Source organism: Pelobates fuscus, chromosome 3 (genome assembly GCF_036172605.1).
Source record: "Pelobates fuscus isolate aPelFus1 chromosome 3, aPelFus1.pri, whole genome shotgun sequence".
Lineage (NCBI taxonomy): Eukaryota > Metazoa > Chordata > Amphibia > Anura > Pelobatidae > Pelobates > Pelobates fuscus.
In genome coordinates this window covers 265146841-265173905 of record NC_086319.1, presented here as the reverse complement: position 1 = coordinate 265173905, position 27065 = coordinate 265146841, and the positions used below count along the sequence as shown (strand labels likewise).

General features: G+C 41.4%; 1 protein-coding gene across 1 annotated transcript in view; it reads right to left on the bottom strand.

The window, feature by feature from the left end:
• Positions 1–421: 421 nt before the first annotated feature.
• The window catches only part of GFRA2 (GDNF family receptor alpha 2), a 60537-nt gene continuing 33893 nt past the window's right edge, over positions 422–27065 (bottom strand). The window contains exons 2-9 of the mRNA XM_063445519.1: positions 18749–19045; positions 10463–10546; positions 7925–8267; positions 7291–7400; positions 6999–7139; positions 6415–6587; positions 1410–1457; positions 422–753 (exon numbers count right to left, since the gene is read on the bottom strand). Of these exons, the coding sequence (XP_063301589.1) occupies positions 625–753; positions 1410–1457; positions 6415–6587; positions 6999–7139; positions 7291–7400; positions 7925–8267; positions 10463–10546; positions 18749–19045 (1325 nt within the window). The 3' untranslated portion in view covers positions 422–624. The remainder of the gene's footprint in view (positions 754–1409; positions 1458–6414; positions 6588–6998; positions 7140–7290; positions 7401–7924; positions 8268–10462; positions 10547–18748; positions 19046–27065) is intronic.

Genomic DNA, 27065 nt, shown 5'->3' with positions numbered 1-27065 from the left:
TTATGACCTTTCTTTGTTGCAATCTCCGGCAAAGGGGTGGTAGACATAGCACCCACGCATTGGCATCTGTGGGCTTAATGTGCTCTTCTCATGAGTCATGAAAAGGGGATAGTAATTTAGTTGAATGACTAAATCAATGTTACCAGTATTCCATATGGCTGTGTCAACACAACAAAGTGCGTGTGTTTTTCTGCTCGTCTACCACACACTTCTCTTCCTCTCTTGACCATCTTTTATCTTTTTTTCAAATTATTTTTCCTTTATTATTTCTGAAATTCCCCAACTATGTCCACCCCAATACCTCTCCCTCCAGCTCCCCTTTCAGACATCATTCATATGACATATGTTCCAGTATTCATGTTTTTTCTATCATTCCCTTACATACCTGGGTAGCGTAATTTTCACAAAAGAGAAGAATAAGTAGTCTTACATAGTTTATTACATCTTGTCAGCTTGATTGCCAAACATCCCCCTGTTTCACATTAGGGTTGGCAGATAAGTGCGATCCCACATTACTGCCCTTATTCATCCCCATCCCCTTGAGTTTGGGAATTTTATTTACAATGCTTTTAGGGAATCAGTCCATCTCATCTTAAAAGGGGTGAGGAGATTATAATACATATATCACGGAAAGAGCCCTATGGCATAGAGAACTGTAAGAATAGTGTATAGAATCGAAGGTCGAAGGTGAGGTATTCCAGAATGTTCCTCATCTGTCTTCAAGTCAGGTGCTACGTCTGTGTTGAGCTGAGACTGTAGTGAGAGAACAAAAAACAGAGAATAGTGTATAATAAGTTCCAGGCCCATGTGACGTCACTATACTGACTTCAATAAAGGTATAATGACTAATTCCGCCACTACTTTAAAACATGATCGTTGGTGACTGTGCCAAAGATCATAGAGTTCCAAAGTTAAAAAAGAAATAATAATATGTATATATAGTAATCAGAGTTCATTAAACACTGGCATTAAATTTGATCTTAGTTTTATGTCATATTGGTAAATAACTCTGTTAGTATCAAACATCTGTCATTGTGAGTTATACCAACCAAAAACGAATCCCCTGAGCATACCTGCATAAGAGACCAGTTTTACCTAAGTAACATGGTATCGTGGTGCTAGCCTAAAGCAAGCCAAAATCCTTATTACATGTAACAAACGTATTTCTGGAAATGTACTAATGTTTAGTTAAAAGCTGTCCATACACACTGGTTTCCTGAATGCAATTGATGCAAAATGCTCATAAAAATAAAGAATGGTTGTCTCTCTCGATGAGCGTGACTCTGTGATTAGTAAGTATTTCTAATGTGTATTATAACAATAAATACAGTAATGTGTATTATAACAATAAATACAGGATACAATAAGGATCCCCCCAGATATTTTAAAGTAATACTTTTATATAGTACCTCTGAGACACAGATTGCCAGATCTGACAGGCTGGTATTCTTTATGTCCTATGATAAGAAATAATGATGATTAAACATTTAACAGTGATATTTTATTAGATGCAGGATAAAACATACCAGGAACGGTTAAAGGATCTTTTTTTTTTTTTTTTTGCAGTGCATAAGAATATAACAGAACCATTTGAGGTACTCCAACGGCAATCGTCAAGCAGAGTTTCACATATTATAATTGGGATATTAGAGTAGACATGCACAATTTTATAATAATAGGATCAGGAAGAATACAGAAGGAGTTAAACAAGAGAAACAAAAAACATGCATAACAACTTTAAATAGGGTAAACTCCTAAGCGAGGTAACTACTGTGTTTCACTGCTGCACGTTTAATCAGGCTAGGTTTGCCTGCTCAGAGTGTCATTAAACATTAGAAATCATGCAGGGTGTCCTTGAATGTACAATATGCGATGGGCTTAGTGTTGCAGGCTAGATATGTGTGAGTACATGCTAACTGCTTATACAACTATGAAGAGTAACAGGCTTGTGATTCCACGTTTCCCACCCCGCATCATACGCTTGTGTGCGGTAGGTATCGGGCCCTGTATCCCCAATACAGGCATGGCGGTGGGGGAGCCGAGTGTATATGCGCCCAACGGAGCTAGTGTGTGCCAGAGCTAGAAGTATGCAAGTGTCGCGTCTCCTTACATATAAAGCATGCGTTGGTAAAATGACCTTTCTGGTGCCCTTCCTCCCACAAGCAGTTAAACATATGTTATGTTATAGAAAGTGGGCAAGGAAAAAAACACAAATATACAAACAGGCAGACATGTCGTGTTTAGGTGGATAGTCCGAGTTGTGAGCCATCTCGCCAGCTTCTGTGTGTTTGGGGTGCAAAGTCCCGAATCATCCCATGCCTCTGCTCGGTATCAGGCTTAGGGGGTGGTGCGGTGGCAAGAAGCAGAGTCCAAGCAAGTCCTCCACACAGCCCCGGGCCGTTGTGAAGTCCTGCATATTTAGGCCACGAGTCTGGTTACTCATGAAGGAGGCCAAGTTCTTCCGTTGCAGGGAACAGCTTTGGATCTCGATGGGCAATCACCGTCTGCGGCGTTGGATCCACCGCTTCGGTAGCTGATGCTCTGGGAGGGTGTCCCTGGTGGTCTTCAGTCCGGGTGGGCCCATCGTGTGAGGCTGTAGCGTAGCTGTTGAAGGAGCAGCTAGGGGGGTCTCGCTCGTCTCCCGCCTCTCTTCGTCCCGCATGCTCTCCACAGCCAGTGCTCTAGGTGGCCCAAGGTAGGCAGATAACTTAGCACTGAAGCTGGCGTGTCCCTACGCCATACGTTGTGTCCTGATCTCACACATGCTCCGTTTGCTCCTCACACCATGTTGTGCACGATGCTTGTGGTAGTCATCCATCTTGGGGGTAATTGCCCGGTTCTTGATTCTCGTCAGGACTAGTTCTTAAGCGCGGCTGTGTGCAGTGGTGATCGCCCATGGCAGCCGGGATAACCCCCACCGCCCTGGGGGGGGGGGAGACAGCAAAGCGTCGGTCGGAGAACTGGGTGAGCGGCCGTCTCACCCCTGCTCAAGCTCTGGTAGGCCTCAGGCCTCAATCAGGTTACTGCGATACTGTGTAGGGTCTCATGGGGTATACCCGAGTTCACCGTCGGCTGATAAATAATAAGATCATAGATCAGTATCTGTTTGTGGTACGCAGTTGGCTCAGATTTATTGGCTCAGATGTGGGAGCTCGGACTAAACACATCTGATTTGATCTGCGGTCAGGCTCTGCCCCCAGGTTAAAGGATCTTAACATGTATATATTGGAGGAAAGACGAGACGGGGGGATATGATAGAAACTTTTAAATACATAAAGGGAATCAACCCAGTAAAGGAGGAGACTATATTTAAAAGAAGAAAAACTACCACAACAATAGGACATAGTCTTAAATTAGAGGGGGAAAGGTTTAAAAATATCAGGAAGAATTACTTTACTGAGAGGGTAGTGGATGCATGGAATAACCAGCTGAAGTGGTAGAGGTTAACACAGTGAGGGATTTTAAGCATGCGTGGGATAGGAATGAGGCTATCCTAGACTTAAGATAAGCCCAGGGACTAATTAAATTATTTAGAAAATTGGACAGACTAGATGGACCAAACGGTTCTTATCTGCCGTCACATTCTATGATCCTATGTTTCTATGCTCTATCGAGGAGGGCTATAACACATTTACCATTGTACACTTTTGCAAAATGGATTGCCACTTAAAGGACCACTATAGGCACCCAGACCATTTCAGCTCAATGAAGTGGTCTGGGTGCCAGGTGCATCTAGGATTAACCCTGCCTGCTGTAAACATAGCAGTTTCAGAGAAACTGCTATGTTTACATATGGGTTAATCCAGCCTCTAGTGGCTGTCTCATTGACAGCCGCTAGAGGCGCTTCCTCGCTTCTCACTGTGATTTTCACAGTGTGAAGACGCCAGCGTCCATAGGAAAGCATTGAGTATTGACACCTTAAACAGGAATATATCACCAGACATCGATTAACACTGTGCTAGTTCACATAATGTCTTAGCTATTCTGTTCAATTAATGAAATAAAATGCATGCTCTTCTCTGCCAGAAAACGGAATCGCTAGCTCAGTCCTAGAACCTAGAAAAGAGTAGGAGGTTTGATTCACAGAGCAGATATAAATGTTCACTTGAGAATGAATATACATTAATATCAATCTGGAAGACCACCACAGCAAACCAAAACATGCATTGTATAGACATTTAATATCACATGTTATATCCTTGACACACATTTAATGAAGTTTTAATGAAGAAAGACATGTGTTGATGTCTATAACACGATGAGGTTATCATCTACATTTTAAGAGTTTAACTCTCTGGTCTTTAACCCCTTAAGGACCAAACTTCTGGAATAAAATGGAATCATGACATGTCACACATGTCATGTGTCCTTAAGGGGTTAAAAAAATAATAAAAAATAGTGTACTGAAACTAATTCCCACAGTAGGTGGCTATCAACAGAGTAATTTTAGGCGTACTACCCAACAATTATCTTATCTTAAAATACCTGGGGACATGAGAGGTCCAATGGCCCAGTGTCCCAGTGTCCCAAACCTTAGTTCACCATACAATAGCATTATCTTCCATTCCAGGTTTTACTTGGGCAGAAAATACTTGAAATAAGGTGAAAAGTTAGTGTTGTAGGAGGGAGCTAGTGGAGATATACATCAACAACTGAACTCAGAGGAAAGCACAGTATCCTGAAGGGTGAACAATAAACTTTGAAAAACATGGTTCTCCCATGGCTATTTAATCAGCCTCTGGGGCCATACCACTCCATGACATACTATCAGCATTAAAAGGAACACTTCAGGCACCATAACAACTTAATTGGAGTGATGCCTCTGGCATCAGCATATCCAGTCGCTCTGACCCCTGTCATTCCACTGCTCAGAATCTTAAAAAAGGAGAAGTCTTGGGCAAGGGTGCCACTGTTTGGTGGAGAGCATCAGCTGACGCTCTAAGCAAATCACTAGCTCCCCATTCACAAAACAGCTTGATAAATGTACATATCTCTAGCTGTATTGTGAATGGGGAGCTACACATTGTCTTAGAGCATCAACTGCAACTCTCAGTGGTGCCCCTGTCCAAGGATACCTCTTTCAAGACTCAATTCCTGTTGGATAGTGGACACTGGACATTGATGAACAGTTTAAGCCCTAAAGTTAAGTTAGTGCTAGGATCCTACTGGCACCATAACAACTTCATTCCAGTCAAATGGTTATGGTGCCAGGAGTGTTCTTTAAAAACTGGCTGGGCCATGGTATTAATATTTATTCTGTCACTGGGCAAATTTTAGACCTCATCTCATCACTCTCCTTTCTTTTGCCATATGGCTGGTTAACCAGTAATAGAAAATATACACAACACTACCGTGCCAGGCCAGCCTGTTCTGAAACAGAGTAACCATGAGTGCTTTATATTCTAATTGGGCAATGAGTATCGTAGTCTGGAGATTACTAACAGTGCATGCCTGAATCAGCACTATTAGCTTTTCCCTTAATACACTCCTATGAATTGTTCTTTGGTCTGCTACTAGCTGCTTAACCCATGGGTTTCAGAAACCATCCGCAAGTTCTGCTGAATTCTCAGTTTCCAATAAACAATGCAGAAAACACGTTAAATATTATCCCAGAAACCCAGAGTTATAGTCTCTGGTATTGGCAAATAAAACAGTGTTTAGAAACTTGCCTGATCCACAAAATAAATGGTTCAGCAGCTTTTAATAATCTTTACATACAAAAAAGTCCATAAAATATATTTTTCCATGGATAAAACGCCAACAGCTAAAAAGTCAAACAGGTCGTTTTTGGTTAGTCTTGGCATACACAGGAACATGCCCTGTGCGAGTAACATCTCATGTGATTCGCACGGGCATTGTATAAAATGTGTGGGAGGCACATAATGGCCTCTGTACCTTTGATAAAGCAGATATATTTAGTGTACAATACATCACTATCGCTGGTTAGGACTTAAATACTATACCCCATGATTAAAATTGTCTTATTCAAAACAAAGTTATATTAGGATATAATGTGCGGTTGGGGGGGAGTGGGGGCACAAAGAAGGGAGACATTAACGCATTTTATAATAAGAAAGTGCAATGCACTGCACAAATCCTGTTCCTCTCTTCTTTGTGCTCAGTCCTGCACATCACGTCCTAATATAATTTTGTTTTTCAAAAAAGGATAATTATAATCTGTTTGATGAAGTATGGCATTTAAGTCCTGGGTGAAGAACCCAGCTCTGGTGATGCACTGTATGTCTAATGGGAAGAGAACCCACCTGCCTCTACTCACACGGCAGGACCATTTGTTTTTTGAATCATTTATAACACTTTGCCCCTGCACTATTCAATTCTGGATATATTTAGTGTGTCTGTAGTTTACTGGTGTGTTTTGAGTTCTCAAGTAACTTGAATTAAATTATTTCCCACCTGTAGAGAAGTGCAGATGCCTGTGTTACCCTCATACTGGATATTGCTGTCACTCTGATTGTCGGGGAGAAGTCTTCTCTCAGTTCGGGGTGAGATGGTTGTATGAGGAGTTTTGGGTGCGCTTGGTGTGTGTCCAATTTCAGAGCCATTCCCAAAGGCATAAATAGCTTTCTCTGCAGATAATTAGTTAGGAAGAGATCAACAATGAAGTACTGTACGATGCATTACTAAAAATATAGCCCTATATACATTTTTTCTGAGGTCAAATACACATTATGCTTTGAAAACATACACATATGTAAAAATGTTAATGAACATATTATACTCAATAAATTGACTCAGTTCACCATTTTCATAATGCTCTTTGCACACATGTCCCTCCTGCTTCAGATCATTCCTCCCTTGTTATAAAACATATCTGTTCTTGGGACACCCCCAAACCTAGATATGTTAGTCATCTTTGCTATGAATCCTGCCATCAACCTTATTCAAGGTACGTGGGTTACAACTGCACCTTTTACCACCCCACACAAATCCAATATAGATATTTTTCCATAGGTCTTATCCCCATAACTCTCACTCACTCAGACAGGTGTTTTGAGTAAACGTATTGAGGTATCGTTCACATACAGCCTCCTCATCTCCACTCCCATTACAGGTACACCAGGGCCCCACTGCCAGTGAATGTGGGTCAGAGTCCATAAAGTTCAAGGCTACATCAAATCCTGTGAATATAGAGAGAGTTAAGACCTCATTAGGTGAGTACTCACAAAATAAACTGATACCAACATTTTGTGGGTATAAATATTTAAAATCCCCACATTTTTTATAAAACATATTTGTATTATTACAGATTTTCTTCCTTACATGACTCACCTATAAGCCCTGCATATGCCCCCAGACAGGCAGGGTAATTATCCTGAACACAACCACTTGCAGACTGAGATGAACTTTGACAGCTGGTAACAAAGTCTGCCAACCTGGACCTGCAGAATAGAGAGGTAAGTGTGAGTACAGAAGAACACTTATGGAGAGGTTGGATGGGTTCCTATGGCTGTAATGTGTCCATGTTATCAACCCTGATATAATTGCTCCCATTCCTCCACACCCTTTCTCCTATTACAAAGTTTTAAGCCTCTCCAATGGTAACTTCCTAGTTAGCTCTCATCTCCAGGTTTCAAACACTTTTTTATTTTATTTTTAATTTATCATATTTGACACCCTATGCCTTCTAATTTGGAAATGTGGAGGATCAGGGTAAGGAAAAGGAAAAGGGGAAAGATGACAGGGAGGGCCGTGAAAAAAAGAGAAATACAAATTAAGTATATATATCTACAGATACTGAAGAATTACTTGATATCTTGTATTTATTTGTATAACATTTCTCCAAGCATCATAACTGCTATCGCTCATTGTAGAGTGAAAGGCATTGTCAGTGGTCGTTCATACAGAGCTCTCAGGAGCTCGATTCATTAGTAAGGTGTCCAACATTTGCTCTTTAAACTGTTACCTGCACACTGTGTCCTGTCGACAGCCTGCCCAAATCTCTAGACAGTTAGGGATCTCTGAACGCATAAACGAGCAGTCAGGCACAGCAGTCTGGCGCCGTCGCTCTGCACAGGGCTTGTCCCGGCAGGGACAGAATAGCAGGGGATATGAAAGATCCAAAGGAACACGCTCAATGAAGGTACGCAAGGCTTTTTGGCACTTGCGGCGATTGCATGTCTTGTCTCCTGCTCCTGCAGTGCAGGTAGAGATGTAGGCTGAGCGCAGCCGCTTGCAGATATCATTCACATTGCAGTACTTGGCAGCATCCAGACAGGCATTATGCTTGGACGAGACTGGATCAGCACCTGTTATCACAGCAAGCATCAATGTAAATTTCAATCAAAATATATAGAGCTTAAAACTCAGTCACACCGCACTGAGCAAGCTAATTCTCACTCGGAACTCAGAGTGATCGGTACCAGCATACTGAGCTAAGTCTCACTCACAACTGGGGGTTACCTTACATTTACAACTCTGTCTAACTCACAGTTGTTTCCCATTCACGGTGCAATTATATATTTTCTTTTCCGCTCACAGCACACCAAACTACCTTTTAAACCACATACTGCTCTTAATAGCAACACACTCTCATATTTTCTTAAAATATAGTCAATATAGAGTGAAAATTACAATCCTAGCAAAGATATTTTTTTAAAAGTTATAAACAAGTTAAACTCTGGTTCATGACTGTCTTCTGGCTGACTATGACTTCGTTTTAATTTCCAAATGATTCAATACTATAAGACAAATTTTCCAAATTATATATCTGCAAAAATTAATATACTTTAACTGTGACTTCTGTAGATAAATCACTTAAAAAGTCTTTCTACTAGTATTGAATTATTTGGAAAGTTTATTAAATCGATGCCTATGTCTTCATTATGACCATGCCAGGTGCCTTTTGCATATTGCACTGAGTAATCTGTATTGTCTATTTTAAGTTATCTCGCTATAAGTTATTTCAGCCTCCATTGAAAATACCTGATTATCTGAGCTATGCCTCACACATAGCACATTAAAGGAACACTATAGGGTCAGGAACACAAATGCATTCCTGACCCTATAGTGTTTAAACCACCATCTAGTCCCCCTTGGCCTCCCCTTGCCTCACTAAATATAGTAAACTCTTACTTGTATTCAAGTCTGCAGATGCTGGCTCTGCCCCTGACCTGCCTGCTTTGCCAATATCATCAAAAGTGATTCTGTGAGCCAATCACAATGATTTCACGTGGGATTGGCTGAGACAGTCAAGGAGGCAGAGCAGGGGCAGAGCTAGCACAAGTCAAACACAGCCCTGGCCAATCAGCATCTCTAGGAGGAAAGTTCAGTGTCTCCATGCAGAGGGTGGAAACCCTGAATGGCGGTGCTGCACAGTGTGCAGCACTGCCCCAGGAAGCACCTCTAGTAGCCATCTGTGGAGTGGCCAGGTGAGTTATCACTAGGCTGCAATGTAAACACTGCATTTTCTCTGAAAATACAGTTTTTACTGCAAAAAGCCTGAAGAGAATGAATTTACTCACCAGAACAAATGCAATAAGCTGTAGTTGTTCTGGTGACTATAGTGTCCCTTTAAGCTATCTCTCACAACATATTGCCCTGCCTCAAATATGAGCATCTTGAATTAGATAAATCTCTGAGAGCACACTAGCATATACGTTGTTCAACTATCATTAAAGGAACACTATAGTCACCTAAATTACTTTAGCTAAATAAAGCAGTTTTAGTGTATAGATCATTCCCCTGCAATTTCACTGCTCAATTCACTGTCATTTAGGAGTTAAATCACATTGTTTCTGCTTATGCAGCCCTAGCCACACCTCCCCTGGCTATGATTGACACAGCCTGCATGAAAAAACAAACTGGTTTCACTTTCAAACAGATGTAATTTACCATAAATAATTGTATATCAATCTCTAAAGTGAACTTTAATCACATACAGGAGACTCTTGCAGGGTCTAGCAAGCTATTAACATAGCAGGGGATAAGAAAATCTTAATTAAACAGAACTTGCAATAAAGAAAGCCTAAATAGGGCTCTCTTTACAGGAAGTGTTTATGGAAGTCACATGCAGGGAGGTGTGACTAGGGTTCACAAACAAATGGATTTAGCTCCTAAATGGCAGAGGATTGATCAGTGAGGCTGCAGGGGCATGTTCTATACACCAAAACTGCTTCATTAAGCTAAAGTTGTTCAGGTGACTATAGTGTCCCTTTAAACAAGGTACTCTTATTCACAATTCCCTTATGTGCCTCAATCTTTAAATTAGATAAGTTATGTATCTGCCTCTCTCAGCATGTCTATCTCACATTGAAAGTACAATGAATTATAGTTCACTGATGGCGAATTCATTTTTTTCCAGTTACAGTACATAGTTCTGTTCACACCATGCCATCAATTAAGACACCACTCTTAAAATGTGTTCCCAGTGTGCAGGGAACATGTACTGACATTCAGTTCCTTTCCGCATCTGTAACTATGTAAATTTGTGTTCCTCACTCACCAGAGTTGATTGATGCCAGACGGAAGATGTCAGATAGGCGTGGGGCAACTGGTTCATATGGTGACGCCTCATAAAATTCATCTCCTGAGGGGGAAGACATGCAGAGTTTATCACAGCTACACGGAGCATTCACAGAGAAGGAAAACAGTGTTTTGTTGTCCTTTCTTTATTTGATTTTACCTTGTCCTTCCCACTGTTCTTCAATGCTACTCTGTTTTACACCCAACTCATTATTAGTTCAAATCATCATCTACTGTTCTCCAACTATTACTGTTATGTGCTAATACATCCTATTTTCTTTTAACGCCATCATTATCCTGCAATATTTTAGCCATAACTGTCTTCTTTCATCATTCACAGATTTTACATTCATATTTGCCAGCTACTCCATACACTCACATCACATTCCAGTTTTACTCTCTATCTTAACTGTTCTTTTTCACAATGTACGTATATTCTGAAACTCTCTCCTTTCACATAACGTAAGGTCTATCTATCTATCTATCTATCTATCTAACATCTATCTATCTATCTATCTATCTAACATCTATCTATCTATCTATCTAACATCTATCTATCTATTTTTTATCTATCTATCCATCCATCTATCCATCTATCTATCCATCTATCTATCCATCTATCTATCCATCTATCTATCTATCCATCTCTCCCGCAACTTGTCTCAAACCATATAATGTCTGTCTACAGAAACACTGACATCTACAATCAAAATTCCAAATAAAGTATTCTCTACCATGTTCAGTTTTTCTCAATGTTTAACATTTTCTCTCTATACCTTTTATCCTAACTGTCCCATGAATAGCAAATAACCATTATATGATTATATGATTACGATGTGCATGTAGGCATGCACGTCATAAAATGACTTGTTGCTAAAGTAAAAAAGCAAGCAATCAAGCAAGCATAAAAAGACCACAGTAAAATCAGCACCTCTTAATGTCAACAGAAGCAAACACAGAGCAATGCGGATGAGTCAGCCTAAATCTCCCAAAAATATTACAAAATATAAAAAACACAGTTTCATAGAAATGTTTTGTATTTAAAAAAAAAATATACAAACATAGATCCATAGAGATGTCAACACGTATACCAGCAGTATCATGAGAAGCAGGGCAGTAGGATTTCTGGACATTGTAATTCTGCTGTCATTTATACCATAGAAGACTGACATCTCAACTACAACTCCCAGAAACCCCTGCTGTGTCCATAAAGCTCTGTTAGTCGATGTAAGGGACAACGTACGTTTACAGCTTACGACACTGTACCACATAGACCTACATCATACTCACCCTGCGCTAACACAGATACACACACTAATGACTTAGCACAATTACTCACACTCGACAATTGCATTGTCACCGACAACTACATATAACTCGCATCCTGGGATATCCGTGAACTGCAGGCTCTGCCGAGAGGGGTAACGACAATGGCCATAACCAATTACACCAGCAAAACGGAGTGTATGGCATCTCCCATGGGTACTTACAGCCAAAGAGAGGAAACTACTTCCCACCTTTATAGCTTAGAGGGAGATTCTGCCCCGAAATCATATGCTTATACGAACAGGTGAATACCTGAAGACTGTGACGCTAACTACGAAACACGGCCCTAGTAATCCCACCACTCCTGCACGCTAGGATATACCTGGCGACACCAATGCGGACCTGCGAGTCTGAACTCAATAGGGGCCTGCGAGCCACCTTTCTTGTTATTGCTTCAACATCCCGCCCAAACGTTCAGGTAGCGCATTGTTGTGTGACTCACATCATAAATCGTTGAGAACGGCATGTCTCGATACAAACTGTGTTTGTCCTTTACACGTAGCCTTGTTACGTGATGCCCTCTGATCGCTCCATACGTATTATTCTGTAGGGTACCACCGTTTCGCACTGTTGTGCACTTACGCTACCTACAACGTGTAAGCATTATATTTACCTTGCTAAGAGACCTGCGAGTCTCCCTTTCGAAGATTGCGCAGAGATTTGCATATCTCAATGTATAATATGCCTCGGCAAATAACAGAAACCTGCGAGTTTCACACTGTTTACCAACTAAATGCTTTTTACAACTTGAAAACACCTTAATAAAAAGATTTACATAAAGCTCTGTTGTGCAGGCACCTATAGGGTATGCTTAGTTAGAACCCCCATAGAAAAAGAAGGGACCATCACGACTTAATGCCACTTCCTGGTTTGACAACATTTTACGGCTGTATCTGTGAATCCTGAGTATTTTTTTTCAACAGATGAGGAAATTTAGTTGTATTTATTAGTATATTATTACTACTACTTTTATGCATTTATTTATTTATTTAGTATATGGCATAAAAAGATGAGCAACATTAGCCTGCTGAGTCCCTACAATTTAAATTCTCTGTACTGAGAATTAACGTTAGCTGTTTGTTCTTTGTTGAATTTGCATTCTGAGATTTGGGGTTTTTCAGTAGCCTATGGTTGTTAACAAGGGAAAGTCACTTTCATGTACCCAAATGTGCTGAATAGATGCATTCAGTTGTATTGTAATAGGTCACTTCATGTTGTAGTATACAGGCTTTATTAAGCAAACACAATTTGAAAAGCATTTATGAACAGCTTAACACAATCTCATAATTTCAGCTTGTGAAAAACATCATATTAGGTAAAAAAAAATATATATATATATCATCAAAAAAGATTTTCAGATAGAATAGGATCTACTGATACATGCAAAATGTAATATGTGATTATGTCTCTGTCTCTGCTTAAAAAACACTGTTGTAATTATTTTTCAATATCCTAATATTATCTATGTTAAAATATACCATCTCTTGTTTTTTTGTTTTTTTTAAAAAAAATTTCCATTTAACATTTTTGAAGAAATCACTTGCCTACTTGCCCAGCTTTCCGTTTCTTACTGCTATCTTTATGCACTTTCAGACAGTACACGGTCAATTGACCGAGTACACATGTGTGTGGCGGGGTTAGCAGTGGGAGGGTTAATGCGCGAGCGCTGCTGGCTTGTCGCGAGGGCATCGGCCCTAATGGTCTGTGCGATGCTCTCGTGAACATATAGTGCAGAAGTCCGCGCGGACAGCGCTCTGATTTAATTAATGAATGTATGGGTTAAAGCGACTTTCATGTTTACTTTTTCTTTTCGTTTTTCTTTTCTTATATCCCTAGTAAAGATTAAAATATTATTGCTCTGCTATAAAATTCTTTTGACTGAAGGACTGTGGGTGAATTAGTTTAGGAACAGAAATGGAACACTGTGTCTGTCAGTTCATTCTAGCATTTAGCTAGAATTTTTAGAGACTTTTGTTATACACATAACCTCTATGGATTACATTTACTTGGATGGTTGAAGGCAAAACTACTTTACCTAATTTAGTAGACCTACCCTTCCTACTCTTTATTTCCTTTATCTATAGAAGGGGTGGGGAACCTCCGGCCATCCAGATGTTTTGGACTACATCTCCCATAGTGCTCTTACAGCCATAATGCTGGCAAAGCATCTAGGGAGATGTAGTCCACAACATCTGGAGGGTCAAAAGTTGCCCACCCCTGATCTATAGGAACATAAGTAGACTGTTTCTACATTTAGTAGATCCTCCCTTTGTAGTCTATTATTTATTTATTTATTTATTGTCTATGTGTTTTCTCTTATTGGTGGGTGTTATTGCATTTTGTTAATCACACTTTTTAACGAGTATTTAGTAAAGGTTAAGTTTCAATTTTTTAGTTTTTTTTGTTTGTTCAGTCATTTTTTGACTGAATTAGGTATCTTTCCACTTATGCCAGCAATCACTATATCAATATTATTATATTTTACATTTAGTTTTTGGATACTCAGATTTCCTCCTATTTTTCTTTTTTTGTGCTATGGAACTTTGTTCCAGTTCCGCCCATTGCCAAAATATGCCAAAAATCATGCTCTCCTTTAGAAAAAGTAGTCCCTAAAAACAACTAAGGTGAATTTAAAAAAAAATAAAACCAAGGACTGAGAAATAGAAGTACAAAAAAGGATTAAGTTAACAAAGTTTAACAAAGTTTTCTGTGGTAAGGCTGCACCTGATCTATGACATCCATAAATATGGAGACACTGTGTTTCTTGGGTGTAGAGATGTTACATATTATACAACAAGGTTGTTATTTTTCATTTTTAATCCTTTAACATGGTATTAGAGGTACCAAAGTCTTTGGTAGTAATATAGTAGCTGGGACCATTGGTGTATTTTGGATTTGTGCTGCCCTAGGCACAACTAAATTCGGGCACCCCCAAAATCTAAATTTGCCCCCCCCCCCTCCAATTTGTGTCAAGACCATTTTTACTGACAGACACATGCCCTCATTGATACCTGCACTGATATACACTCACTGACAGATACACAGTCATTGGCACACAGATAGTCATTGGCACACACTGTTTAACCAACACACACTTTCACTGACAGACACACACTGACACACCCACTCACTGACAGACACACACTCTCAGATACACATAAAATGACACACACACTGACACACACTCACAGGCACACCCATTCTCACTCACAGACACACACTGACAACTACACTCACTCACTCACTCACTCACAGGAAGGTGGACACCCCAAGAACACGAGGCAAACAATGCATTTGTCTGGGAGCATGGGGTGGCATTTTCTGGCGCCCCCCCTGAAACTGCCGCCCTAGGCAAATGCCTTGTTTGCCTTGTGGTAAATACATCCCTGGCTGGGACATCAAATACAGCCCCTTGGAAATGGGTTCATGACTAGATTTGAGCGAAACCGAACTGTAAAGTTCGGGTTCGTACCGAACATTATGATTTTTGACCCTGAACCAGAACTCGGACATTTCAGTAACAGTTTGGGTTCGAGTTCGGTGTTCGGCGATTTAAAGTGGCACTGTCATGTCGAATCCCATTTTTTTTAACCCCCCTCCCGACTCCACTACATCTTACAGACCCCTTAGTCACCCCTAAGCCCCCCATATTACCTATTTTTAAACTTTATTTTCTGCCCGATCTATATTCAGGGCACCGCCATCTTTGTGTGTGTAGATGAAGTCCCTGTGGGACACGTCATCTGCCCACACTAGATAGTGCAGTGAGATTCCCGCACGTGCCCAGTTAAACACTTGGGCATGCGAACGGGAATTTCATCTATTCATTAATTCGTATTGTATGTGAGAGGCTGCTTGTGGGTTGTATGTGTGTGTCCATGAGGGTTGTCAGTGATGCAGTTATGTGTGTATCTAGCAGTGCGACTGGATTCCCTGGGGTCCAATGGGGACCAGGCTGGCCAGGTACAGGTCAAGGGCAGGAGCTGTGATAGCTGCTGTGGACTGCTCTACTCCAATGCGGATTCCCATTCACAAGTGCTGGGAGAAGTTATCTGAGCTCACTTCCACTAAGTGCTGCAATGCGTATATAGAGGATTGTCCCTCACCACCTGCAATCACAACTTGGGTTGCACTATCAAATATTTGAATTTTCACTGGGACTCTTGATAGGCCAGAGCCTGTTTGTCTCTGGCAGCCTTGAGTGCCGTGCAAAGGAACCTCGCGTGCCATGCATGGCACATGTGCCAAAGGTTGGTGACACCTGCTCTAAAGATTACTGTATTGCCATGTTTGCTATGTCTCTGATGGATGATGGCTATATTAGTATATACACACTAGAAAAGGAATTAACACTCTTATAAACAGTTATAGGGTGCTCTTTAACAAGGGATGGCAATCCCTCAATGTCATGTAGTCAAAAGAAAAAGGTGGTCCAGGCACTCCATCAATTCCAGCAGCTTTTTTGGACATGAACAGACATTGCAATGTTTCGGCACACAAGGGAGCCTTTGTCAAGCTAACCCCAAGTATTTCATTTCTTATACCATATTTTTTATTGTTATAATTGCTGGATGATAATGCATGTGACACTTGTGCACTTGATAATGTTTTTGAATTATTTTTACGTTTTATTAGTATGCATCATTAACATTAATGTGACGTGGGATCGATTATCTATGTCTAGATATGCACCGTGTTAATTGTTTAATTGATAACTATTTATAAAGGATATCAATACATTTGTGGTTAGCTTGACAAAGGCCCCATTGTGGACCAAAACGTTGCAATGTCTGTTCATGTCTAATAAAGCTGCTTGAATTGATGTATTAGTATATTGGAAAGATACCCAACTACACATGCATCTTTTGAAAAACTATTTTGATGAATCCCTGAAATGTAGGTTGGCCATTACATATCATAACCACCTATTTAAAGTATTTACAACATTTGTTCTTGGATAAGAAAAGAAGAATAAGGCAATGGGGCAATAATGGGTAAAACAACAAATGATCTGAGTATTGTGATTGATTGTTGTACCTTAACTAATTTCTCTAGGTAAAAATGTCATCCAGGAATTATGTTTCATAACCATTTTACATACATTGGATACACTGTCATCTTCTTCATTTTGTTTCTCGTGTCAGTGATTCCTTGGCCACTCAGTACCTGGACAACACTTTTCATAATTTTATTTTCCGGAAAAGAAAAAGGAGTGAGAAAATCAGCCCATCAGAAATCAAGATTTCTCTATCCATAGAAATCCATAGGTCAATTAGTTCTTCATAATATTAGTCCAGCTTGCCTATTAAAAAGTTAGTCAAACCCTATACATTGCTGGTATTCGTGTATGAGGGTAGACTTGTTCCATTTAATGTCAGCAATTCAATCTTTGAATTTACCTTTGTTTTGGCCTGGACAAGAGTTGTTAAATATGTTTTATCGATAGTAGGTCTTGTTGGAATCTTGATACAGTCTACCCATAGCATGAAAGAATTCAACTATGAAAGACAGAACAAAATGACTCATCTTATTTGGATGTAACCTGACTAGGTGTGATATTCACATTAAAATTGTTTTGGGCTTAGAAGCAGTAGTGTGCTGGTCTTCTAAGGGAAGAAAATAGGCACGTGATCTACAAGCTAATCTTAAGTTGTGCTGCTTTTCCCTACAATTCTCTAAAACTAAATCCTAGAATTGAATATACTTATTTGTGAGAGATTTGCTGACTCTACAAGAATCTTGATTATTCTCTCATGCAGTGAATGGGCAGTCTTTATAATTGGGGTATAAATGCATTCTTTTAATAGAACTGGAAATATTTATGTAAGCAAGGGTCTTAAAGTTTAATACATGTGAGAGGTAAATTTGATGAAGGGTAACTGAGGTTATATGTGTAAATCTAACAATTCCAATCAAAGCAGAAATCTCAAGGTAAGGAAATCCTCCCAATTTCCACCATTCTTTCATTTTTCTATTCACTTCCTCTACAAATTACATTACCTTCATGTTTTAACTTCTAGATATCATACATAACTCCAGCAATCACACTAAATGGAATTTCGAAATGTTTCTCATTGAATCTTGGACAGCTGAAGGTAATACAGACTAGCCATTTTTGGAAATTCATTTGATCTACTATGGACTAATCAAAACCATACACAAACAAAACAAGAAAAAAATAATGCAACTCTCACTTGAGATCACTAAAGATATCCAACTGCAGTAAGTCATTGCATGCTTATCCTTTCATGTATAATCTTCCACTCCTTTACCGCTTATTACTCCCTCTTAGTTTGCACCAATCATTTGATATTATATACTAGAGCTCAACTGTCTCACAAGTGCTAGATAGCATGATTTTCCTATTTCTATTCCGTATTTCTCTCTGTATACTACTAATAAGCATAGTCCCTACTAAGGGCCATCCATGAGGGGCGATATATTTCTTGCCACACTGAATTCTGCTAGGTGAAAACTAGATGTGACCCCCTGTCAGGACCAGCAGAAAATCCTCAGAAAAAAAAGTACAAAAGGAATGATAGAAAGGCCTATTACCAGACCTTAAAGTGGCCATGCATATCGCTTAGGATAGAAATAGTATGTATAAGGGCTAAGGTAAACAAACATTAAGGCCATATGTCCAATAAGCAAAAGCAGTAACATAGCCGGGTCAGGAAAATAGGCAAGCTATTTCAATGGAAACCTTAGAGACAAAAAGCAAGGACAGGCAGCAGTTCCCTTTACCATAAAGACTTACACTAAAGAACACAAACATTGTTCATGACCCTTTATTATGATACTTTCCCACTGACCATCTTAGACCTTGGCCTGCTCATCCTATAAATCATTTTTACTGCACCAACATGCATTCTTTTACACCAGCTCCTAAATAATTCTAGTACTACCTCCTTTAAAATGTAACCATCTGGTCACCTCTCACCATCAGCCAAGCCAGCACGGATTCCCCAGTATACTTGAAGACATTGCAGCTCTTTCTTCATGCCCCTGTGACAGCGACAGAGATGGAGGGCACTATCTCGGACAACCTCCTGGGCAGTCTTACACTCCTGGCTGGAAAGCAGAACATCCCTGTCTCTTCCTCCAAGACACTGGCGTAGTTTGCGGTATCGGGAACTGCAGGACTGGTCTGTATTACACTGCTCATTGGCTTGGACACAGTCAGTTTGCACAGGCCATGATAGGGAAGTTGACCCAGAAAGTGAAAGAGTGGTCTGAGCTGCAGGGAAAGAGGTAGATAAAATGATTCATTTAATTAACTGAGATACAAACCACAGTGTCATTGTATAAATGGGATATTTCATGGATCCATCCTAAAAAACCAGACACAAAGCAGAGAAAATGGCAGTTTTTAAAATGGTAGATCCACTATACATGTATACTCTAAGATACAGATCAGAGAAAGGACATTTAGTTTTGTCATTCTTTCCTATATACAAAGTAAAATGATTTTCCATACATTTTTTTTTAACAAAATCAAAAAACATTTGCTATTTTTTTCCACATTAAAATGAGAGATAAGGGGCGGAGCCTAGCAGCGCAACGGAGTGGTCGCACTTGCGACTTACCGTACTAATCAGCGAATAACGGCGGCATCATACCACCAAAACAGAAACCAGGGGCAGCTCCGTTTGCAGAACGATACACTGCAGCGGCCGATGCCTTTTTTCATCTCACCGGGCAAAAAAAACCGCAGCCGCGGCCCAAAGGCCTACCGCGTGAGAGACCAGGCCCTCGCGTACCAAGGGGGTTACCCGACGTGGAGTGACTTCAGCCTGTTCACGCTCCTACCAACTACACCGACGGAGGGAGACATGGGGAGGAAATCCCAAAAGCAGCCGATAACCGATGCCAAGACACAGCGAGACATCGGTCTCATGCTGCAGCCTCCAACGCCGGCCCCAACCTTGTGGGAACTCTCCTGCTCGAGGGACTCCTCACCCTCATGGTCGGGCGGGGGGGCCTCTCCTCGGAACCCAGCACCAGTCTCAGGGAGCGCCTCACACACACATGAAGCAGCTCCTGCAACCAAACAAGAGATAAAAGACATGCTCACCAACCTCCAGCACAACCTCCGGAGAATGTGGGAAGCAGACTTGGCGGTGCTTACCACAGAGGTACAGGCCGTCACTGCACGCACCCAAGCCACAGAAGAGGAGGTGCTCGACCTTAAGCAAGGGCTGAAGGAGCTGGGCGAATGGGTACAACAAATACAGGCCTCACAGACAGAAACAAACAGGCAAGTGAATATCTTAGATGATAGGGGGCAAAGGAAGAATATAAAGATAAGGGGGGTCCTGGAAACAATCCCACTCGACGAGCTACCACACTTTATCCGGAGGCTGGTGGCCTCCCTACTACCAGCAAAACAAGCCAAATACTTTACCTTTGATGGTGTGTACAGGATCACCAAATCCCCCCAGGCCCCAGCAACAGCGCCCCGGGACGTCATTCTGCGATGCCAATCAATCACGGACAAGATGGCACTCCTACAAGCACTGAAGGGACAGTCACCCTATGAATTTGAACACTGCCAACTCTCTCTCTTCCAAGATCTAAGCAGAGCCACCTTGATGTGGAGGAAATCCATGCAACCCCTAACGAAAATCCTGCAAAACAAAAAAATGTCCTACAGATGGGCGATACCGCGATCAATCTGGGTCACTAAAGATGACAAATCATACAAGGCCACAGACCCGGCCGAAATTCCAGCCCTGCTGACGGCACTGGGTATCCCACAGCAACGCACCACTTCCCAAGGACACACACCCGCAAGAGCGGCCACGGCCAAACCCACGCTTGAGCCGGGAAGGGATAAGAGACTTACCTGAACTTCTTCAACTAAGAAAGCATTCAAGTTATAATTTATGTTTATGTTTTAATTCTGTTTTGAAGTCCGCATATACTTCACCATCACCACTCTCTCTAATAGGCCTAAGCCACAAGGCGGCAGCTCCGCGATACATCTATACAACCCCCCCCCCCCCCCCCGAGTGCTCCAGGGTAAAGGAGCACAGCACATCATGGAGCGCCACATACCACAACGGGAACCCGACATATAGCCAATACACACGACCACCTTAGACAGGTCCCAAAGACCACATAGACAACCTTGCTCTGACCTACGACGCCACTCCGTATAGAAGTTGAACCTCTAGCCAGGCAGAGAGGCACCCCAACCGACCTCGCCTAATGGGGGATGTGAGAGACCCTACCACCATAGAGCATCGAGGGTCCACTAGACCACTATGGCAGGACAACATGCTTTCATCACTACAATTTACCAAACAAATGGGGGGGCGACCAAACACACAGAATAGCTAAACAGGGCCCTGCTACACCAACACCAGGTGGGAGGACAATTACCCTATAGGCCCCAAGCGTACAAACCAACGCATCCCCACAACATTGGCAATGCCATTTCTAGCCTGGCATTCCCCCAGTCATAAAGGAGACAACTCGTTATAACGCTCTAGCCCACTATAAAAAAAAAAAAATTGTGCATAGTTACCGTACTTTCACTGTACCTAACGACTTGTACCACAATATGGTATCTTTAATGCAAAGTATGCAAAGTCTTTTATTGCTATGCCTATGTTACGATGTGTTTATATGCCTGCCTACACCTGCTGTTGTGGCGATGTAGGCATCTCTGTTCTCTCTAAGCACAAATAAAATAAAGATTGACAAAAAAAAAAAAAAGAGAGATAAACCGTTTTAATCTGCTGCATTATTTTTGAGTAATAGTGCTCGTCCATCGAGTGCAGACCAACCTCATTAGGTCATCTGGTTGTTGAATGGGCTAGTAACTCCTATTCCATTTTCTTAAAAGAAAATATAATTTTTAATGCATCATTTGGTAAAAATTCTCAAATTCACAATATTTTTCACATTTATCCAACCTGGACAACCTTGATTGGCTGAGAGAGGCATGTTAGCTCAGCATTCTCAGCCAACCCCTGTTGTCCAGCCTTGGCACAAGGTATTCTAGGCAACACAGCCACTACTGCTCACTGTAGTGATCATGTTGCTGAGCGTGTCCAATTTAAAGCTCTATTCTGACTGTGTGAAAGCATCACAAGGCTAATTAGAATAGAGCAAGTGACCAGAAAAACACATATAGTAATGCACTAGTGACAAGACCCAATCTGCTATAAAACGCAGACTTCCTAGACTATTAACGACAAAGGTAGTCATGTACCATAAGGATTACAAATATGTTCTAGCTACTCTAATGTTTATGGTTTGTCTATGACTTTTCTGTACAAATAGGGTCAGTTTAGCTTATCACTGCATTGTAGCACTGTTAGTATGTTTTGTGGACCATGGTGGTTCTGTATAGTGCAGTGCAGTAACAATGAACTATTTGCTATGAGTTGCAGACAATGGCGCACTTGCTGGGCCTAGTGGGTTCTCTGGCAAATAAAGCAGTCAAGATCAAATCTACATATTGTTGGGGTCAGTGAGAATTATAACAAATGAGTCCTCTGGCAATGTTCATACAGCTCTGAGCAGTAGGAGACGGTGTGTAGAATTCCCACTATTTTTGTGTGTAGATTGGTAATCCATGGAAGGACTCTGCTTTTTTTTGTGTCCCATGTCTGTTGAGTGAGAATTACAAGGAAAGTTTGAGGGAGAAATTGCAGTTGCCTTTTAAAACTGTAAATAACACATACTCAACTTTTGCATGCTCTATGCCTTTTGCTACTAAATCAGGATGTAAGGTTGCTGCTGCCTACTGTCCCCCTCAGGGCAGGCCTGTCCATAGGTCCCAGTGGGACCATGGCTCTAGCAGGCACTCTGACATGGGTGGCATTTTTGCCACCCCTGTTATAATCCAAAAGCAGTTGGGAGGTTTCCTGGTGGGCTCCCTGCTGCTGTGTGGGGCCAGGGCAGCTCATTAGCCACCACCAGTGCTCCCACTTCATGTGCTGTGCTCCCTCTGCCAACGATTATCTGTTGGGTGTGCTGTATTCCCAGCTCCCAAACAGAACACTCTATTTTTTGTAAGCAGGGGAAGCTGGGAGGTGACCAGGTATCCAGGCTGCCCCTACCTGTGAACACCGGAAGCCCTCTCAAGAGAGCAGGAATTAGCCTGTGCTCAGAGGGCACTGCTCTTCTGCTCCCCCAGCAGAAAGAAGAACATTTCCTGGAGGCTGGTCCACTTCTCCAGTCACAGCACTCAGGTATGGCATATCTGGAGGTTAAGGGGATTTATTATATAGTGCAAGGTTGTAAATTGGTGTGTGTGTGGGTGTGTTAAATTGCTGTGTGTGTGTGTGTAAATAAAGTGCGACTATATATAAACTGGTGTGAATTTGTGTTTGAGTGACAGTGTGTGTGTATGTGTGTGTGTGTGTGTGAGAGTGTGTGACACTGTGTGTATGTCAGTTAAAGAGTGTGTGTGTTAGTGAGAGTGTGTGTTAGTGAGAGTATGTAAGTGACACTGTGTGGACTTCAGTGGTTTGCTTTACTTGCTAGGTGCTTAGCTTAGCTGCTAGGAATTACTCCAGACTCCAGGCCAAAGTCACACCACCATGCCACAGATATAGTAAGTACAAATGTCATGATTGGCTGCAGTGTACACACAGTGTGCTGCAGATAGGAAGCCAATCCCCGGCACACACAGACACACACTTCATCCCCAGCGCACACAAATACACTGCATCCCCGGCCGGCACACACACTGACAAACTTCCCAATCCCCAGCACATACATAAACACACACTTCATCCCTAGCACCCACATTGCATCTCCAGCACACACACACTGCATCCCCAGCACATACACAAATAGCCTACATGCCCAGTACAAACAGACACACACACTAAATCCTCAGCACACACAGACACTGTATCCAAAAGCACTCACACATAGAATGCATCCCTAGACACACTGGCTCACCAGTACACAAAATACATTTCCTACACACACTGCATCATTGGGGCAGGTGCATTTAATCATTGGACCCAGCCAGTTATATGTCTTGGGCCAGCCCTGATTACCCTGCATTCTCTATTGAGGGGGCCACTGAGCAGACCACTCATAATAAATTTTTAATATTGTGCAGACTACTCATAATACATTCTTACTATGTTTAAAACCTTTAAGAGTTTCAGATCATTCCCCCATGCAGCATTTTTTTAATTCCCCCAAGCTACAGTTCTCTACTAGTCACCAGTTTCCTTTCTCCATTCTGCAGTCTCTCGCTTGCTGAACGTTCCTTTAATCCCCCCAGCTACCTTTATTTATTTCTCTCTTACCCAGCATTTTTTTTCACTCCCCCACAAAAACAATACATAGCTGTGATAATGAGTACAGCTATTATTTACACTTCTTTGTGAAAGGAGAAGATATAGGAAATGGAAACTTCACTATGGTTACACCAAAAATTACAACAAAAGAGAGAGTGAGGAAATGCAATCAATTTCCATATTTTTGTGGATTATCTGTAAAGAACATTTTCTGGAAAGTGTCTGAAATAGAGCAATCTAAAAGTATAACATCATAGTTAGGTTTAAAAGCTGAGCTTCATGCTTGCCTATGTCTACTTCTTTTCCCCTCACAGGGGGCATTATATGACAGGTTAAAACACACAGTGTATGTTCAGTATAAGAATCCAGTATAAAACATGCAAATACTTTCTTCTGTCCCTGTAACTCTGCTCAAAGCCCATCCCTAAGCAGTCCATGGCACAGGCTCCATTATGCCTACCTACTTCTCCTCACTCTGCACCTAAGTCAACAGGCCCAAATAGCAATATTTCTCCTGGTGTCATAACTATCTACCTTGATCTGGGTTCAAGAAACGTTTCCCTGGACGTTCAAGAAAATGTAAGACACCTCTACACATTTTTCTGTTAAAACATTTTAGAAAAATATTTTTTATATATATATAGGCCAACTCTCCAGTCTTGCACCCTTCCCTGTCACAGGTGCCTCACACCAGAGTCCTATTTACAGGGCCGGACTGGGAATAAAAAGTTGCCCTGGAAAAAAAAATTCTATACTAGCCCCATAATGCATTGTGCCAGCATAACGAGCAGATATGGAAGCAGGGGAAAAACAAACCTTGAAAACTGAAAACTATCACTCAAATGTGAAAGAAAGCACTCACAGGGCTTCAAAACAAACAACAGTGGATTTATTGTAAGCAGACTGCATTTGCATACATTTAATGTTTCAGTCCATTTTTTGATATATTAAAAGTTTGGTCATTTAGACTGAAACTGTGAATGTATGCTATTGCATACATCATAAAAATGATGTTATCTTCTTTTTTTTAAGTAATAAGAGTGTATTCTTCACTTTGTCTGACAACTGGATACATTTCAGTCAATGCCAATTCCATTCCCATAGGAAAGCACTGGGGGGCTATTGCACATGTGTGGCAAACCGCTGTACTTCACCGCACCAATCAGCATCTCCTCATAGAGATGCATTGCATCAATGCATCTCTATAGGGAGCGATCAGCGCCTCCATGCAGAATGTGCAGCACTGGACTAGGAAGCAGCTCTAGTGGCCGTTTGAGTGACTGTCACTAGAGATGTGCCTAGGCAGCAATGTAGACACTGTATTTTCTCTGAAAAGGTAGAATTTATAGTGCTCAGCCTACAGGGACAGGCTATAGACACCAGAACCACTACATTAAACAATAGTAGTTCTGGTGACTATAGTGTCCCTTTAATACGACATCTTTCTCTCACCAGTTACAGGGAGAGCAGGAGACACAAGTGAAGATGCATTTTGTTTGTGTCTTTCTCCCCCAAGCCCCTTTCATGTGGCTCTTAGCCCCAGCCCCATTGTCTCTTTCTCTCTTTCCCCAGCCCTTCTGTGAGTTTCTTTCCCAGGCACCAGCACCTCTATGTGTATCTTTCCCCACAGCTCCTCTGTGTGTCTCATTCTCTCCTTTCCCAGCCCCTCTGTGTGTCTCTTGTTCGTCTTCATCAGCTCATCTGTGTGTGTCTCCTGTTCCCCTTTCCCAACCCCTCTGTCTCTTTCTCCCCACACACCTCCATGTGTCTTTTTACTCCCCAGCCCGTCCATGTGTCTCATTACGCCAGAGCTTCCCAGGTGTCTCATTTCACCCTCTCCAGTCTTCCATGTGTCTCAGTAGCCCGCACATGGGTCCCATTAGCCCTCAACCCTCCATGTGTCCTGTTAGCCCTCTCTCTGTCCACATAGCCCCCCCCAGCCCTCCATGTGTTCCTATAGCACCCTCCCAGCCCTGCATGTGTTCCTATACCCACTCCTAGCCCTGTATGTGTCTCATTAGAAACATAGAATGTACTGTATGTGTGTATATATATATATATATATATATATATATATATATTTTTTTTTTTTAAACTAATCCCTTATCTTGCACCTTAAATCCAAGTTCCAGTCTATTTGTCTCCCCACCCCCCATGAGTCCCTTGTGAAAGTGGCATTTGCTTTAAAGTCACTAAAGGGACTGAATTCAATTTAGTAACTTTGCTAACCTAGCACTTTGAGAAACTGCTTCATCAGTTACCCAGGGACAAGGGGTGTACAGAATTAGGCAAGTGAGGGTGGGGAAAAGTGAAATGAGAAAGGATGAAGAATTCAAGAGAGAAAGAGAAGAAGAGAGGATTAGAGCTAAAGAGATACAGAGTGTCAGGCATGAAAAGTTTCAGAAGGTTCGGTAAATCAGATTCAGGCACGGATTAGAATGCAGTCCCTATTCTCTTAGAAAGGAATAGTGATACAGTCAAACAGTTAAAATGCACAGCTGGTAAATGTGCAGGCATTGCATTAAAGTGACAGAGAGATTATACAAATAGGTCTATTGAATAGGACAATAATTAGGATTATAAACTACAATCTGGAATTTAGCGATGATGTTCAGCAGTATCTGCAATGTTAGGAGCTGAACATATCCAAGAGACGTACTGCACAGCCATAGGGAGAAAGGTATAGGATTTTATAAAGAAATGACTGCACAGACCTCAAGCAATGGAACTAGTACATATGAAGCTAATAGAAGGATGGTCAGGTTCCTGACAATAAAGGGTTAAATCTAATAAAATACATCATTTTCTCAGGGGGGTGGGGGGGGTGGGGGGGAATAGCTGGAGGGGTCAAAGAAGACTATTTATTTATTGGAGTCCCGCAGAATTGTTGGTGTGTGCCAGCAATTGTTTATTGAGTCATTCCCATGCAGTGCTTTGATCATGTCCTTGTTTTTGCAGAGCATTGCTTCGGAGTCCTCCCCTCTG